At 32.8% G+C, this 15434-nt stretch overlaps 1 protein-coding gene across 2 annotated transcripts in view; it reads right to left on the bottom strand.

The window, feature by feature from the left end:
* Positions 1–222: 222 nt before the first annotated feature.
* The window catches only part of LOC137835246 (probable leucine-rich repeat receptor-like serine/threonine-protein kinase At3g14840), a 39646-nt gene continuing 24434 nt past the window's right edge, over positions 223–15434 (bottom strand). For both annotated transcript variants that reach the window (XM_068643653.1, XM_068643654.1), the window contains 12 exons: positions 11676–11738; positions 11509–11574; positions 11387–11422; positions 11260–11300; positions 10038–10411; positions 9741–9936; positions 9511–9654; positions 1984–2102; positions 1687–1897; positions 1351–1588; positions 1015–1165; positions 223–824 (listed from right to left, as the gene is read on the bottom strand). In XM_068643653.1, the coding sequence (XP_068499754.1) occupies positions 450–824; positions 1015–1165; positions 1351–1588; positions 1687–1897; positions 1984–2102; positions 9511–9654; positions 9741–9936; positions 10038–10411; positions 11260–11300; positions 11387–11422; positions 11509–11574; positions 11676–11738 (2014 nt within the window). In that variant the 3' untranslated portion in view covers positions 223–449. The remainder of the gene's footprint in view (positions 825–1014; positions 1166–1350; positions 1589–1686; positions 1898–1983; positions 2103–9510; positions 9655–9740; positions 9937–10037; positions 10412–11259; positions 11301–11386; positions 11423–11508; positions 11575–11675; positions 11739–15434) is intronic.

A 15434-nucleotide genomic window follows, 5' to 3' on the forward strand; every position in this document is an offset into this window, starting at 1 on the left:
TAAACATGATATAGAGTAGTATAAGCTTGTATTTGGGTCATTTTCTTGAACCATGTTTTAGGCCCATTTTCATGGGCCATGTATTGGACCAATTAGAGTAGAGTAAATAAAAAAAGAAAAGTCTAGCTAGAGTTACAATTGGACCTCTTAGGATACCACTTGTTATTATAAACGACATTCTATGAGTATAGAACCAAAAGAATATCAAAACAGGGAACGTCATACAGAAAGGTTTCGAGAGATTGAAATACAAAAGAGAGTATTTTACAGAATATCAAAAAAAGCCTACGACAACCAGAAGAAACCCACCTTATAAAAGCAATCCTTAAAAGAAATAACTAACAATAGTTATTTCAGTTATTTCTTACGTAACTAATTACAAAATATTCACAACAAAAGGATATACCTAAGTATAAAATGCATATCATCTGCTAAGTGGTGATAATTAACTAATGACTCTTCTCTTGGAAAGAAGAATCCATGTTGATAGAATATAGACCTATATCAGACATAAATGTTGAAGTTTCACCCATTGAGATGCTCTCTTCTTGAGTTATATTTTTCTTTCTCATACTGTAATATTGTTGCATCTCCAACTTCTTTCCATCTAATATTTCACTTGTATCTACTACCACCTCTGGAACTTTAGTTTTTCCTTCAAGCATGCATACAACAGAAGCCATGGTGGGTCTATGCATTGGAGAAACTTGCGTACATAATAGAGCCACATTAATCATTACCACTACTTCATCTTTTCTGAAATCCTTACCCAACCTCTCATCAACAAGGTCCATTAGATCACTTTGTTTTTTCAAGAGATGCACCTAGAAAAACAAAATAGAAATAACTTAGTTCTAATATAAATTAAAATCAACATATAAACTTATGGTTGTTTTGTTCTTCAAATGGTGCACTACATTAATACTGAATGATATTTTTAATAATGAAACAAAAAAATTCTCAGATACAATCATATGGGCATGGAAGTTGGAGATCCATGAGAGTAAAACTTACCAAATGAACGAGAGAGAAACATCCTTCCTTTGGCCAATTCATGTTATTACTTTTTCCGCTAACAATTTCTAGTGCAACAATACCAAAACTATAAACATCTGCTTTATCAGTTAAATAACCATGCATTGCATATTCTGGAGCCATGTATCCACTGCAGTTGTTAAAAACTCACATTAACAGTTGAGAATGCAATTTTAAAGTCAAAATAAATTTAGCAAAAGAATTTGGTTATGCATCTAACATATTTGAAGTCATAGTACATGTAATCTTCAAATATAAAAGGATGAAATATTACTAAAATTATTCATAAAAACATACTAATATATAATAACTCACTAAGTGCCAGCTACTCTGGTAGTTATGTGTGTGTTGCCCTCTTCATCAAGTTTGGCCAAACCAAAATCAGATATCTTTGGATTGAGATCTTTGTCTAGTAACACATTAGTGGCCTTGATGTCCCTGTGAACTATCTTTAGCCTTGACTCTCCATGGAGGTAAGCCAAACCTCTAGCAATACCAACACAGATCTTTTGCCTTGTTGACCAATTCAGCTTCAATTCAGATTTTTCTGGTTCTGCATTTTTATTTGTCACAAAAAGTAGAGGACATAGTATATTGAAATTTTTAGATTATTAATAGAGTTAACAAATGTAACACAAACAAAAGAATTACCAAATAAAGCACGAGCAAGACTGTTGTTTTCCATGTATTCATATATTAGCATCAACTGATTTCCCTCCATACAACAACCATATAGTTTAACTAGACAAGGGTGTTGCAAAGCAGAAATCATGCCAATCTCATTTACAAACTCACGATTCCCTTGTTTTGATTTAGAAGAAAGTTGTTTAACTGCTATTACCGTGCCATCTGAGAGAACACCCTGCATTTTAAGCTTTGATTAAAGTATTGCTTTTTTTTAGGAAGTTATGAATAAGTCATGTACAAAATGTTGAAAATCGAGAATACCTTGTATACAGGACCAAAACCTCCTTCTCCAATCTTGAAGCTAATATCAAAGTTTTTAGTTGCAGCTTTGATTTTTCTTAAGCTAAATAAGCCAGTTTGGAAATCTACACCCATTAATTCTGTTGAGACCGAAGAAAAGCATAAATATGTTGTGACATAATTAAAACCATAATTCCTATACTACCTATATTATAAGATATTATAAGTTATGCAAGCAAATGCATAAATAGTTGGGAAAAATATTGCCAAAAAAAAGTGAAATTTATGTCACAATAGATAAACTTGCTACTTTAAATAGGCTAAGAACTAATTTCAGTTTCAAAATAAGCATTGTTTAAACCTTAATAATTAGTGTCATTCAATACTTTATATTTTGGTAACAAGGTAAACACCATATTTTTTGTCCTTTATTAATTCTGGAGTCGGTAATAAGCAGATCAAAATGGTAATTTAGTATCAAAACTTTTTTTCTTTATTTTCTCTTAGAGATGTCAAAATACGATATTGGCGATCAAATTTATGTAATGGAACAAATTAAGGATGATCATATCTTTAAAAGAAAGTGTTAATAACAATATATATACAAACCTATTAATATATTAGAAATAGATCAAGTCTAACTAATAAAAGCTAGCCTAAGCGAGAAGGATTTGTTTAGAGAGTATTTTGGATATATTCTTGAAACATCTTAACACCTTTTTTATGCCTACGACCAAAAATTTGATGTGAAATTTATAACTAGATATTACAAAAGGTTCTATCAAGGTCCAATAAATATCCAAGGGCGCATTTCACCTACTCTAACTAGTGTATTAATTCCATGGTTTGTTTTAGTGCAATAAGGTAGATCTATAAAGGTGTAAGGTTTATTCTGTGTAGGAATGTATATAGGGCTTAAATACTGGGGACAACCACAGAAAATATTATGGTACAGTGCAAAACTTTTAAATTAGGGGATCGGTGTGGTGTTAGACATATAAAGCACAAGGAACGCTGAAGATCAAGTATCAAGGCACATTAGCTACAATCATTTGTCAAAAACTAACAGTCTGAAGCTTAAGTTTTGGTCTTGGTTAATTAGCAGTAGCAACTTTTGTGGTTGTAGGTTCACTAAAGAAGGTTTGGTGGCTACAAACATGTCTCACTACAACTTATGTTATAACTTTGTCTAATGTTGTCTTTGAAGTGAATTATTTGGGAGGGGGAAAGTGTTCTAGTGTAGGAAATAATATAGGTTTAGTAATCCCAATTTGTGGAGTACTAAAGAAAACAATAACCTTTGTAAATCTTCTTTTGCAGTTTTCGGACTTTTATGTATTGCAGCATTGTTGGCTTATTTTTTTAAAGTTGATACTTATTTTTTGTATAGTTGATACAGATTTATCAATCTTAAACTCTTCTTCTTTTATACAGGTTAAAATATCCTTTAAATACTTTAATTTTTTTGTTAATAGAAAAGATTAAAACTTTACTAGTTACCATTTCCTTATGAATAATCAAAGAAAATGTTGAATGTGTGAAACATTACTATATCAATCATCAAGTTTAAACATGTGAAGTTACTAGATAGACACAATTACCAAAAAAGTGTGAGATTTGTCAGAAATTCTTCTTGAATAAGATTAAAAAAAAAACACTCTGAAAACGTTGATTGATCCTTTTGACGAAAAAGAAATTAAGGATGTCATTTGAAATTGCGATAGTTATAAAAGCCCTGGTCCAGACAGAGTAACTTTCAATTTTATTAAAAAATACTGAGATTTACTAGAAAAGGATGTGCTAGGAGCAGTAAATCACTTTCACAGAGAGGGGAAGATCCTGAAGGGTTGTAATGCTTCATTCTTAACGTTGATCTCAAAGTCTGAGAATCCTCAATCACTTGAAGTGTATAGACTCATCTCACTCGTAGGATGTTTGTACAAGATTCTGACCAAAGTGTTATCAAATAGGATTAAAAAAAGTTATTGAGAAGGTGAAAGATGGGTCACAATCGGATTTTTTGTCTAATAGAGGATTATTAGACAATGTCCTTGTAGTGAACGAGGTTTTGGAAGATTTGAAAATAAGGAGGAAAAACGAGGTGATTATGAAACTTGATTTTGAGAAGGTGTATGACTCGGTGAGTTGGGAGTTCTTATTTTACATTATGGGAAGATTAGGGTTCTAGGGAAAATGGATACAGTGGATTAGAGCATGCCTTGAATCAACTACTATCTCGATTTTAGTAAACGGTAGCCCGACAAAAGAATTCAAACCATCTAGAGGCCTTAGACAAGGGGATCTGATGGCACCGTTTTTGTTTTTGATTGTTGTACAAGGACTGGCTAGGTTAGTAAAACAAGCGACAAGAAAAAACTTGTTCTCGGAAATAAAAGTTGGGGATAAAAATGTGGATGTGAATCTACTCCAATTTGCTTATGACACCCTTTTTGTATATGAATCAAATGTGCAGAATATCATGTGCATTAAGGGTATATTAAGATGTTTTAAATTAAGCTCCGGCCTTAGAGTTAACTTCCATAAGAGCAAAATTGGTGCAATTGGAGTAGACAGGTATGAGGTGAAAAGGTATTCAGAAATACTCCATTGCAGCCTAATGGATATATCATTCACATACTTAGGCCTACATATTGGTGGTTATCCATCTAAGTGTTCCTTTTGGGAGCCTGTGTTATCGAAGATAAGAAAGAAACTTTCAGTATGGAAGGGGAGGAACCTTTCCTTCGTGGGAAGAGTTTGTCTTATAAAATTTTTCATCAATGCCATACCACTATTCTTTCTATCCTTTTTTAAAGCCTCGATTGGAGTGTTTAAGGAGATCACAAAATTACAGAGAAAGTTTTTGTGGGGATGGGGAGCGGAAGGGAGAAAAATCACTTGGACTAGCTAGGAGAACATTTGTAAAGCGAAAGATGAGGGAGGCCTAGGTATTAGGCGCATTGATTTGTTCAATAAGGCACTCTTGGAAAAATGGTTATGGAGAATGGGATCCCCATAAATTGGACTTTGGAAGGATGTCCTTGAATCAAAGTACGGTTTGCGGAGGCTGACAAACTCATCTGCACCGAAACAAAACAGGTATACATCTAGATGGTGGAATGATTTATCCAAAGTCATCCTTTCAAACCAAGGTGACAATTGGTTCAATTTGAATATGGTTTGATAAGTTGGATCTGGGGAGAAGGTCAAATTTTGGGAAGATGAATGGCTAGCCAATGGTCAACTCAAAGAAAGATATGAAAGAATATACAATAACTCTAAGCTTAAAGAAAAGTCTATTGGTAGTTTTGGAAGATGGTATACAGAAGGGTGGGAGTGAAAATTTAGTTGGAGGAGAGAATGATTTGAGTGGGAAAAAACTATGATAGACGATTTTATGGCAAGTATATCACAGGTGTCACTACACCCAAATAAAGAGGATTTACGACTATGGAAGACCCTCCATTATACACATTGTCGGTAAAATCTGCTTATAATAAGTTAGTAAATCATAGATCTAGGGGGTATCGACGGTGTTTGAATATCTTTGGAATTTAAAGGTTATGCCCTCGGCTCTGTTTTATGTGTGGAGGGCCCTTTCAAATAGGATAGCAACTAAACAAAATATTTACAAAAGGGGCGTGACATTGAGGGATACTTTATGTGTTTTATGTGGGAGGGAGGAGGAGACAACTTCACACATCCTTGTTTCATGTAAGGAATCAATTAAAATATGAAATATGTGTTTTAGCTAGATGGGGATTAGTTCGGTGAATCACAATGAGTTGATTTATCATTTCGAACAATTCTCTTGCATATGCTTTAATTAAGAAGGCAATAAGTTATAATGAGTTGATTTATCATTTCGAACAATTCTCTTGCATATGCTTTAATCAAGAAGGCAATAAGTTATGGAAAAGCCTTTGAGTCTCAGTAGTATGGTGTATATGGAAGCATAGAATTATGGTTATTTTTAACCAAGCAAAGATATATGCAGAAGAAATTTTTACTTTGGTACAAGTACAATCATGGGTATGGATGAAACATAAAGAAAGGAAAGTCAAATTCTCTTTTTCTAATTAGATTTTATCCCCTTTAACATGCATTACATTGCAACAAAATAAATTTATAAATGTGTAATCAATCTTTTTTTCAATATTCACTGCATGTATGGTAGGGTTGTGGTAATAATTATGGGCATGTATTGTATCTTTGAACTAGTTGAGAGGTGTGGAAGGTAGTGTTTCTTGGTGCAGGTAAAGCTGGGGGAGCAGTGAATAACATATGTTAGAGGAGAATGCAGAGAGAAAGAATTTGGAAGGAGTACGCTGAACCTACTCTTGCTGGAAGGATATGGCACAGGGAGAATGTTTAAAGAGAAAAATCAAAGATAGAATGCCACTGTTTGTGCTGGTCAAAGAAGGCTGGAAGTGACTTAATGACCAACTGAGGAAGCCAATTTAAGGCTTTACCCAGAGTATTTATATAGAATTTGAATCCACAAGAGAAGGGGAAATAGAGGTGTTTTAGCAGCTGTCAATGTGAGGGACTAATGGGAGCATAGGTTTTATGAGTACCTGTAATTGGAGGGTGGGAGATGTAGGAGAAAGAGGCATGTTCTTGGATTTTTGAACTGGTGTTGTGATGGTGGCAATTGGAAGTTTGGAGGGTGGGGTTGGGATGGATTTATTGACAGCAAGTGTTATTCATTTGTATGGCGTTTAGGTGCGGCAGTTGGCCTATTCATATGGAACTTTAGAATATCAACATTGTGGCCTATTCATCCTCTACTTGCTTAAATGCAATTTCCAACACTTATCATATCAGAAACTTTTGAACCCCTATAGAGGAAGTAAACAATGTTGTTAAGGAAGCACGATAGTTGGAAACTGGTCCTAAAAGAACGCAGCTTTGGTATTTCTAAAGCTGGTATTAATTGGAGATGTTTCATTGATTTGGGGATGAAAATTGTTGCTTTGGTGTGATGACTCTTTTTTTCTGTGATACATGTTTTAATATTTCTTAGGGGCAGGGAGTTGTACTTATGTTTTTTCTGGTATGGGTACTGATGTTATCTGTTTTTGAATTTTTTTTTACTTTAGTTAGCAACATGTTATTTGTTTAAGGATCGAACATTCTTAAAATATCTCATTTTAATTCATTTTTATTTTGTTAAGAAAAAATAACAAAAGACAAAATTGAAATTATTTAGCCATATAATCATGTGAATAACTTATAAATGGGAGAAATAGCGTCATGCAATTTGTTTTCATCAAAATACATTCTTCTCAGGCATTTTTTTAAAGATTCTCAAGATACCAATAGTAATCACTATAGCATTTAAACATTGATTGTGCCCGACGTGTGGAATGAAGGACGAAGCCACAAATCACCTTTTTTTCACATGCAGGAAGGCTTGGGGTATTTAGAATATGTGTAATAGGTGGATAAGAGTAAATGTTTTGCATCACACTCCAAAAATGCCACTTTTGAACAATTTAATATGATAGGTCTGAACAAAAAATAGCAGGAGGTATGGAATGGAAAGTTGTGTGGATGGTAAGTTTATGGGTTTTATGGGTCATAGAAATATCATCATATTTAACAATGAGGTAAACGATAGTGTAGAGATTTTCATTGTGGTTCAGTTCAGAAGTTGGAGGTGGTAAACAAGTAAGGTATATAAAGCCAATTTCAGCTATTGGGATTGGTGCATTTGTCCTGTAACATGCCTTTTATTTTTAAGTGAACACTGATATGTAACTCTGTCATATGTAGGTGACCTAAAAAGTATGCAGTTCATTGCTTTGAGTAATAAACAATTATGTTTGGTGTGTCATGTTCTGTTGCCTTTTTGGACTAACTGTTGACCAAGAAATTAGAGTTTCGTTTCCAAGTGGATATACTTTCAAGTTCTAGGCTCCACCTCAAAGCATTGAGCTACAATCCTGTAAAGGAGACGAAGCCTTATTTTGCCCTTCCATTCTGTTGCAAATGACTTTTTCATGAAGGAAGAAGTATAAGCTAGTCTGTCTACTTTTGGTTTTGAGTTGCTGATAGTTTGCCTATTTTATGCAGCATTGACATATGCAAAGTGATGGAAGGTAGTTAGTAGAAGAACTTTTTATACTAGGATTTCCGTACAGTTTTGAACTAGTTTATTTTGTTGATGCAGCCTCATAGGTGTATTGGTATGAGGGCTGTTATTGTAGGTTAAGTATGTTGGGCGCTTTTGGTTAGTTTCAGTCCAGTAATCTTGTACGTTTAGGGGATAGGTAAAAAATGCAAGGTACGAACCTATTATGTGGTGGAGAGATTTAAGGAAGTTGGTATGAGGAATGGGGAGGGAAGTTTGAAGATCGTTTGAATTTGGAGGTCGGAAATGGGAGAGAGGTTATGTTTTGGTCAGACAATTGGATAGTCTTAGAAGACTTGAAGAGCAGATTTCTAAGGTTATATTCTTTGTCTGTTAATAAGGAGGCAGTTTTATGTGATTGTGGAATATGGGAGAACGAGACGTGGGAGTGGAACTTAAGGTGGAGAAGGGGTTTGTTTGCTTGGGAAGAGGAGCAAGAAAGTCAACTTTTAGAGTTGATCTCTAATAAGACACTAGAGATCGAAACAGTGGATAGATGGGTTTGGAAGGATAGCGATTCAACAGAGTTTTCAGTTAAGTCCACTTATGGGTTTTTAAGGGGAGAAGGTAGTGAGGAAGACTTAAGAAGATATAATTTTTTCTAGAAAATTAAGGCGCTCCCCTTAGCTCAAGTCACAACTTGGAGAGTGATTGAAAACAAGGTTGCTTATAGGGTTAATCTGAAGAGAAGAGGAATCGGGATCGAGAGTAATCTGTGTTGCTTGTGTAGGAGGTCAGAGGAGACAACAAATCATTGTTAAGGGCTAATTTTGAATCTTTGTTATAACTGGTTAGGAATAAGATCAGTCGATTGTATGGATCCTGGGTCTCATTTTGAACATTTCAAGATTCTGGATGCACCTATTTCAGTTAATCTTATTATGGGCAACTTGTGGATTGCGTTGGTTAGTGAGATATGGAGGCACGGAAATAACTATTAATTTAAAGGTGGAGTGGTTGATCATACTGAAGTTTTCTCTCTGAGATAGATTAAGGTTTGGTCCTGGATCTCATCAAAGATACCGTCAGCTAATTTCTCATTCTCTGATTGGTGTCTTGAATCCTTTGTATGTATGCATTCAGTTTACTTTTATGTAAAAGGTTGATTCTTGGGTTTCTTTTATTATTGGTAGAAATAGGATAGACACTAGGAGGTCTTTTGATTGATATGTAGATGGAAAGGTTTCTTTGGAAAAATCATTTTGCTGTATAAGGGTTGGACCACCCCTGAAGTGGCCTCATTTAATTTCATTGCTATTTAACATTCCTTCAACGCTCCACTTTTATTTTATTATTTTTTGTCTGATAAAAAAAATATTTACTCTTAAATCTATCTATTCTATGTTGGTAAAATAAGTTTATGGCAATTCTTTTTTTATAAATGATAATTATTATAACCTCTTAGTGCTTACCTTTTTCTAACGATACCTTTCTTCTTAAACATCCTCTCCACCAAGCTATGGCAAATATTATGATGATAACAAGTGCTCCAGTTATAATTGCAACAATATAATGCTTAGGTACACCATCTTTATTTTCCTCTTGGGGTGTAAAATCTGTTTCATTATGACAAAAATAAATTAGTTATATTAGATCATGAGGTGATGGGCGAGAAAAACAATGATGGAGAAGTAGCACTAACCAGGATCAACAGATATAGCAGATATGAGAGGACCATGAACTGATCCAAATGGTATACCAGTAGTCCCTTTTCCAGCCCACTGCAAGCGAATCTCTAAGGTACTGCTATTTACTGTAGCAGTGAACTTTTTTATGATTGCTTTACCAACTCCTCCTGCTTCTTTTGCAATATTGAAATCCTTCAGCACCAACTTTCTCTGCAATATTTCAATCCAAACACAAATGGCTCATGAAGAACAAAAGGAAGTTGTTAACATTAGCATGTGGTGGACAATGGTAAGATGATAAAACCATGCACCTGAACATAGATGTCAAATACACGTCTTCCCAAGCTGCTATATGTTTGATCATCAGTGAACATTATTTCTGCAAAATGAAGGCTTATTGTGTAGCTTCCATTTCCCATGCAAAATGCATAATATGTGAGAGAAAGGGGAGAAACACGTGCATCCATATATAATTCGCCATTGTTGATGTCAAGCTTTGTTGTATTAGACCAAGTATAGTAGTCCACACGACCACTATCAAAGAAATGACCAGTGTTGCTAAATACCCAATTTGATCCTGTTCGACGAAATCTTGCTGGGCCAGCTTCTTGTGAATCATCATCATATTTTATGTTTCCATTAGATATTAACTTCCCTCCACAATTTACATGGAGAGAGTATAAAGCTGGGACAACCAAAAAATGGTGAAAAACCAATGTAAGGAATCAAGCATAATAAGAAGATTGTTAGAAGAAAAATATTGAAAGCAAATTTTACTTTTTCTACTAATGTATAAAAAACTCAATTTTTTTTATTTCATCTTAAGTATGAAGGGAAAAACTAGAGAGTCTAACTGAAATATACAAGCCTGGGAATGGGAAACTAGTAATTTCTTTTTGTCAATATGACAAAGATAACATACCAAAGTTTATTTAATAGTACTTGACAATTACATCGCTTTCATGAAAAATAAAAATCGGAACATGATTAATATCTGTGATTCAAAATTGAAAAGAATAGTAAAATCTTTGTTGAGGAAAAGAATAATAAATAAAGAAAAGAATGAGACCCATCATTTGTTTTCTTTCTTTCTTTCATTTTGATGTGCTTTTGCCTATCAACCTTTTATTAAAAGGACAGTGATATGAATCACTAATTCTGGAAGTAAATATTTAGTGTACAACCATTAGTTGGAAATAATGAAAATCAAACTGGCACTTTATCGAACAAAAATACAAAACAAATGTAATCAAAATTTGCCGATGAAAGAAAGTGCAATCAAAATTGATACAAAGACCCCGTTACGTAGTTGTAATTGGGTTTGTAATTCATAGGAAATCATTGACAAATACCATCCATGATCATGACGAGTGGAATTATTCAAATGACTATAAGCATATGTTGGAAAGTGATTATCTAGGCAATATCATATCAACATACTAAGATATTTATATCATATTAAAATTGGACAAGTTCAAATAATAAAGCATTAGATAAATATTAATGTTTGAAACTTATAACATATAAACTTACTTTTAGGACAGTTAATGTGGCCTAAACATGAAACCATTCCCCTGAGAAAATAATAGACATGCTAAGTCAGTAGCATAAGATATACTTATAGATGAGATTAATTTAGCAGGAGTAATACAAATCTTACGAGTCATTTCCCTTTAAAGATGATGCAAACAAGTTCCTAAGGCACGTAGTAAACGGACAAGGCTCAGATAATATCTCAAAATTTTCTCAATAATAGAAATATGATAAGGAAAAGACTCTTACACACTTCCCTGTTGACATGTCAATTGCTCTGGGTTTTCGATGCTCAAATTGTTATATGAGAGATCGCTGTGAAAATTTATGCATGTGATCAATTCAAAACCACGGATGAAAGTAATTAATAATTTAATTTAACAAATCATATATAAGTTGCACATCGAATTACTTACGTATAATCTGGCCTGTCTATCCAGTTGGGCAGTGGTCCAGTGAAAAGATTTCCTGTTAAATATCTAAGTAAAAACAATTTAAAAAAATCAATTTACAGATTCATAAATTACTGATAAATTATCCATTTGATGAATATAAAACTTATTTCCAAATTATTTGATGTTTTCAAGAAAGATATGTATAACTTAAAAGGGTTTCATCTTATTAATATATTTTAATCTAGACAAGTCATGGAAAAAATAGTATTTACTAATCTCTCTATTTGTTCCCTTTTAAATATTTTTTGTTTTTATTTTTTATTTCCAAATTTTAATACAATATTAATTACTTTTTTTCATTTATATCCTTACAATTCACTTAAAATTTAATCAGTTTGCATAAAAATAACCATTTGGTATGTTTTATGGGTTTGGTTCCATGCAGGTCACTTATGCAGGATAAAGTAGATCACATGTTGGTAGAGGTATAGTTTCTAACTAAAGATCATAAACCATTTTGATAATTTTCTTTTCCTATTTAACATATCGATTATTTTTAATTAATAGAAAAAAAATTTGGTGAAATAGTCACATTAGGTATAATATCACCATTTTCAATACTAACATACAAATATATATAATAAAATATATCATATTTAAATTAAAAATATTAAAAAATATATTTAAAATTTTGATATTATTAATTGTGAAATAATTATTTTTTGAGATATTAAAGTCTTTTCATTCAATTTAAACAAGACAAATGTTTTGTAAAAAGAAAAAAAAAATTCATAATTGCTATATTTAAGAAAGTAACATTTTCAAGAATTAACCTTCTCGAATTTTTTATATTATGATTTCAAAAAATCATTTATATACAACATATGAAAATCTATTTTTTTTCAAAATAAAATGAAAATTTAAATAATAAAAGTCATAAGTCATTATTAATAATATATTTTATCAATTCAATTATTTATTTATAAAGTTTATAATTTATGAGATTCATAATTTTCAAGCATAAAAAAAATTGCATACCTAGTATCTCTTTAAAATAATTCAGAATTTAAAACATTGAGCATGAAAGTTATAAACTGGAAAAATAGTTATATTATTCATATAGTAAAATTTAATAGTATTTACATCGTTACTTCTTTCTTGTTAGAATGTTAATAGATATTCTTTAGAAAATTCCTAAATTATTGCAAGAAGTCCACAAAATTTGACCTCGTAACTTGATTAATAAAGTACATATGCATAATAATATAAAACAATTATATGAAATATAATAAAATACTATCATTAAAAGAATCATAGAATTTATAAAAATAAAAGAAATATTAAAAAAAAACAAAATGATTATATGGATTATGAATTTCACTATCATTTATACAAAAGGTTTTGTGTGCATTCATTTGTATTTGACAACCCTTTTGCAGGATTTACATTCTCTGTCGGCACCACCACAAACCTCTCTTGGCTAAATACGTTATACACAGTCAACTCTACTTCAAGAAAATTTAACCAGCCATATTTTAGGGTGTTCCTTGTTTCAACGGTCTCATCAGGAAGGTAAAATTCAACCAATAGAAGGGCTACCACTTATGTAAACATGTGAGCTTTGTGTTTTCCTATTAAGGGGTGGTACATGAGGTATGTATAAAGTGACCTCAATGGAGGAGACCAAGGTACAATTATCTAATCTCAATGTTACTGTAGTTAGCCAAAGTAAGTGGTGACCTAGGAATAGGTGGTGACCCGCTACCAACTTTCTACACAATTAATTAATTTTATAAATTTTGAGGTTTATGTTGTTCTTGTGTAGGATGGTGCAGTGCATGAGGTATGTGAAAAGTAACCCTAGTAGATGACACGAAGGTCAAGTTCTCTAATCTGACCATTAATGTAGTTAGAGATAGTCATATTAAGTGGTGACTTGTGTATAAGTGGTGACTTACTACCAAGTTTTTGCATAATTAAGTAACTTTATAAATTTTAAGCTTTATGTTGTTCTTGTGTGAGGTGGTGTTTGAGGTGTGTGTAAAGTGTGTTGAACCAAGTGGTGTTCAAGCTTTGAAGAATCCAAACCCTTTGAAGGATGTTGAAGCCTTAACTCTGCTTGTTGTTGTTGTGCTGGTTTAGTCCAGTTCTGGGGTAGTTTGAGTGTTGTAATCCACCCCTATATCGAATCTAAAGCATAGGCATTCTCAATCTTTGTGAAAGTAAAATATTTTCAAACTAAGTTAAAACAACCGATTGTTTTGTCGAAACAACCGATTGTTTATACTTAGATGTTTTAAGAAAAGATTGAAAACTGTTTTTCAAAAGGGTTGAACTGTTAGAACCAAAACAACCGATTGATTCGAGGAAACAACCGATTGTTTATTTTGGGACCATAACAGAAAAACTGTTTTATCTTTGACTGAGCTTTAAATGATTTAACTGCTTACGCTCCAGTCATTAAATGTTTTGACAAATCTTTTAATGCAATTTAAGAGTTTGTTAAGATTTGATAACAAACTACATCTTTGAATATATTCAAAAAAACATATTTGAGAATTAATCTTTGACAAGTTTTTTTTTGCTAAGAGTTTTTGAGTTTTTCAAAGAGCTGAGATTGCTAAAAGTTTGTGGAATAGGATTCTGCTTGTATTGATTTCAGATTATCTTCTGTAACAAGAGTAATCCTTGTACTCTGTGAAACAAGTTTTCGTTTATGTGTTTACTGAGATTGGCTGTGTGTTCTTGAGGGGATCAAGATCAGCAATCTTAGTGTTGGTATGTTGGCCAAGAAGAGTGTGTGTCTTGAGGTGTTCAAGGTCACTTTCTTGGTTGTGGTGTAAGTGATCAAGGTGTGATTGCTTTAGTGGAATTCCTCGGGGTTTCTAAGAAGACTGGATGTAGCTCTGGATTTGGAGTGAACTAGTATAAACATCTGTGTGAAATCTCTCTATCCCTAACTCTTTAAATTCAGTTTTGTTTGTTTTTTGCTGGTATAAACAACTGATTGTTTCTGTGAAACAACCGATTGTTTTTCTGGTACTGCTGTTTTTTATTGTTGTTTTGGCAAACTGAATTTCTTATCAATTGTTTCTTGAGATAATTTCATTCTTGTTTTAAAAGTTTGCGAAAACCCTCTTTAAACAATTCACCCCCCTCTAGTTTAAATCCATCCATTCTAACAATTGGCATCAAGAGCTTGGTTCTTGAAAGTTATTCAAGTTGATCCTAAAACTGTTTTTAAAATGGTTGATAGACTACCTTTTGGGGAAGGTGCTTCAATTAACAGACCACCTCTGTTTTGTGGTTTGAACTACCAATTTTGGAAAGTGAGAATGAAAATATTTATGGAATCACTTGACAAAGGAATTTGGGATGCAATTGAAAATGGTCCTTTTGTCCCAAAGTTTGAAAAAGATGAATCTGTAATTGAGAAGCCATGGTCTCAATGGACTGATGCAGAAAGCAAAAAGGCCAAATTCGATTGCATTGCCAAAAATATTATAACCTCTGCTTTAAATTCTGATGAGTTTTTCAGGGTCCCTCAATGCAAATCATCAAAAGAAATGTGGGACACCTTGGAAGTCACTCATGAAGGAACAAATGAGGTGAAGAGAGCTAGGAAGCATGCTCTAATTCAAGAGTATGAGATGTTCAGAATGCTTAAAGGAGAAACAATTACTGAGGTGCAGAAAAGATTCACGCATATCATCAATCATCTCATGAGTCTTGACAAGACCTTTGATAAAGAAGAGTTGAACATCAAAATCTTGAAATGTC

This window comes from Phaseolus vulgaris, chromosome 5 (assembly GCF_000499845.2).
Source record: "Phaseolus vulgaris cultivar G19833 chromosome 5, P. vulgaris v2.0, whole genome shotgun sequence".
Classification (NCBI taxonomy): domain Eukaryota; kingdom Viridiplantae; phylum Streptophyta; class Magnoliopsida; order Fabales; family Fabaceae; genus Phaseolus; species Phaseolus vulgaris.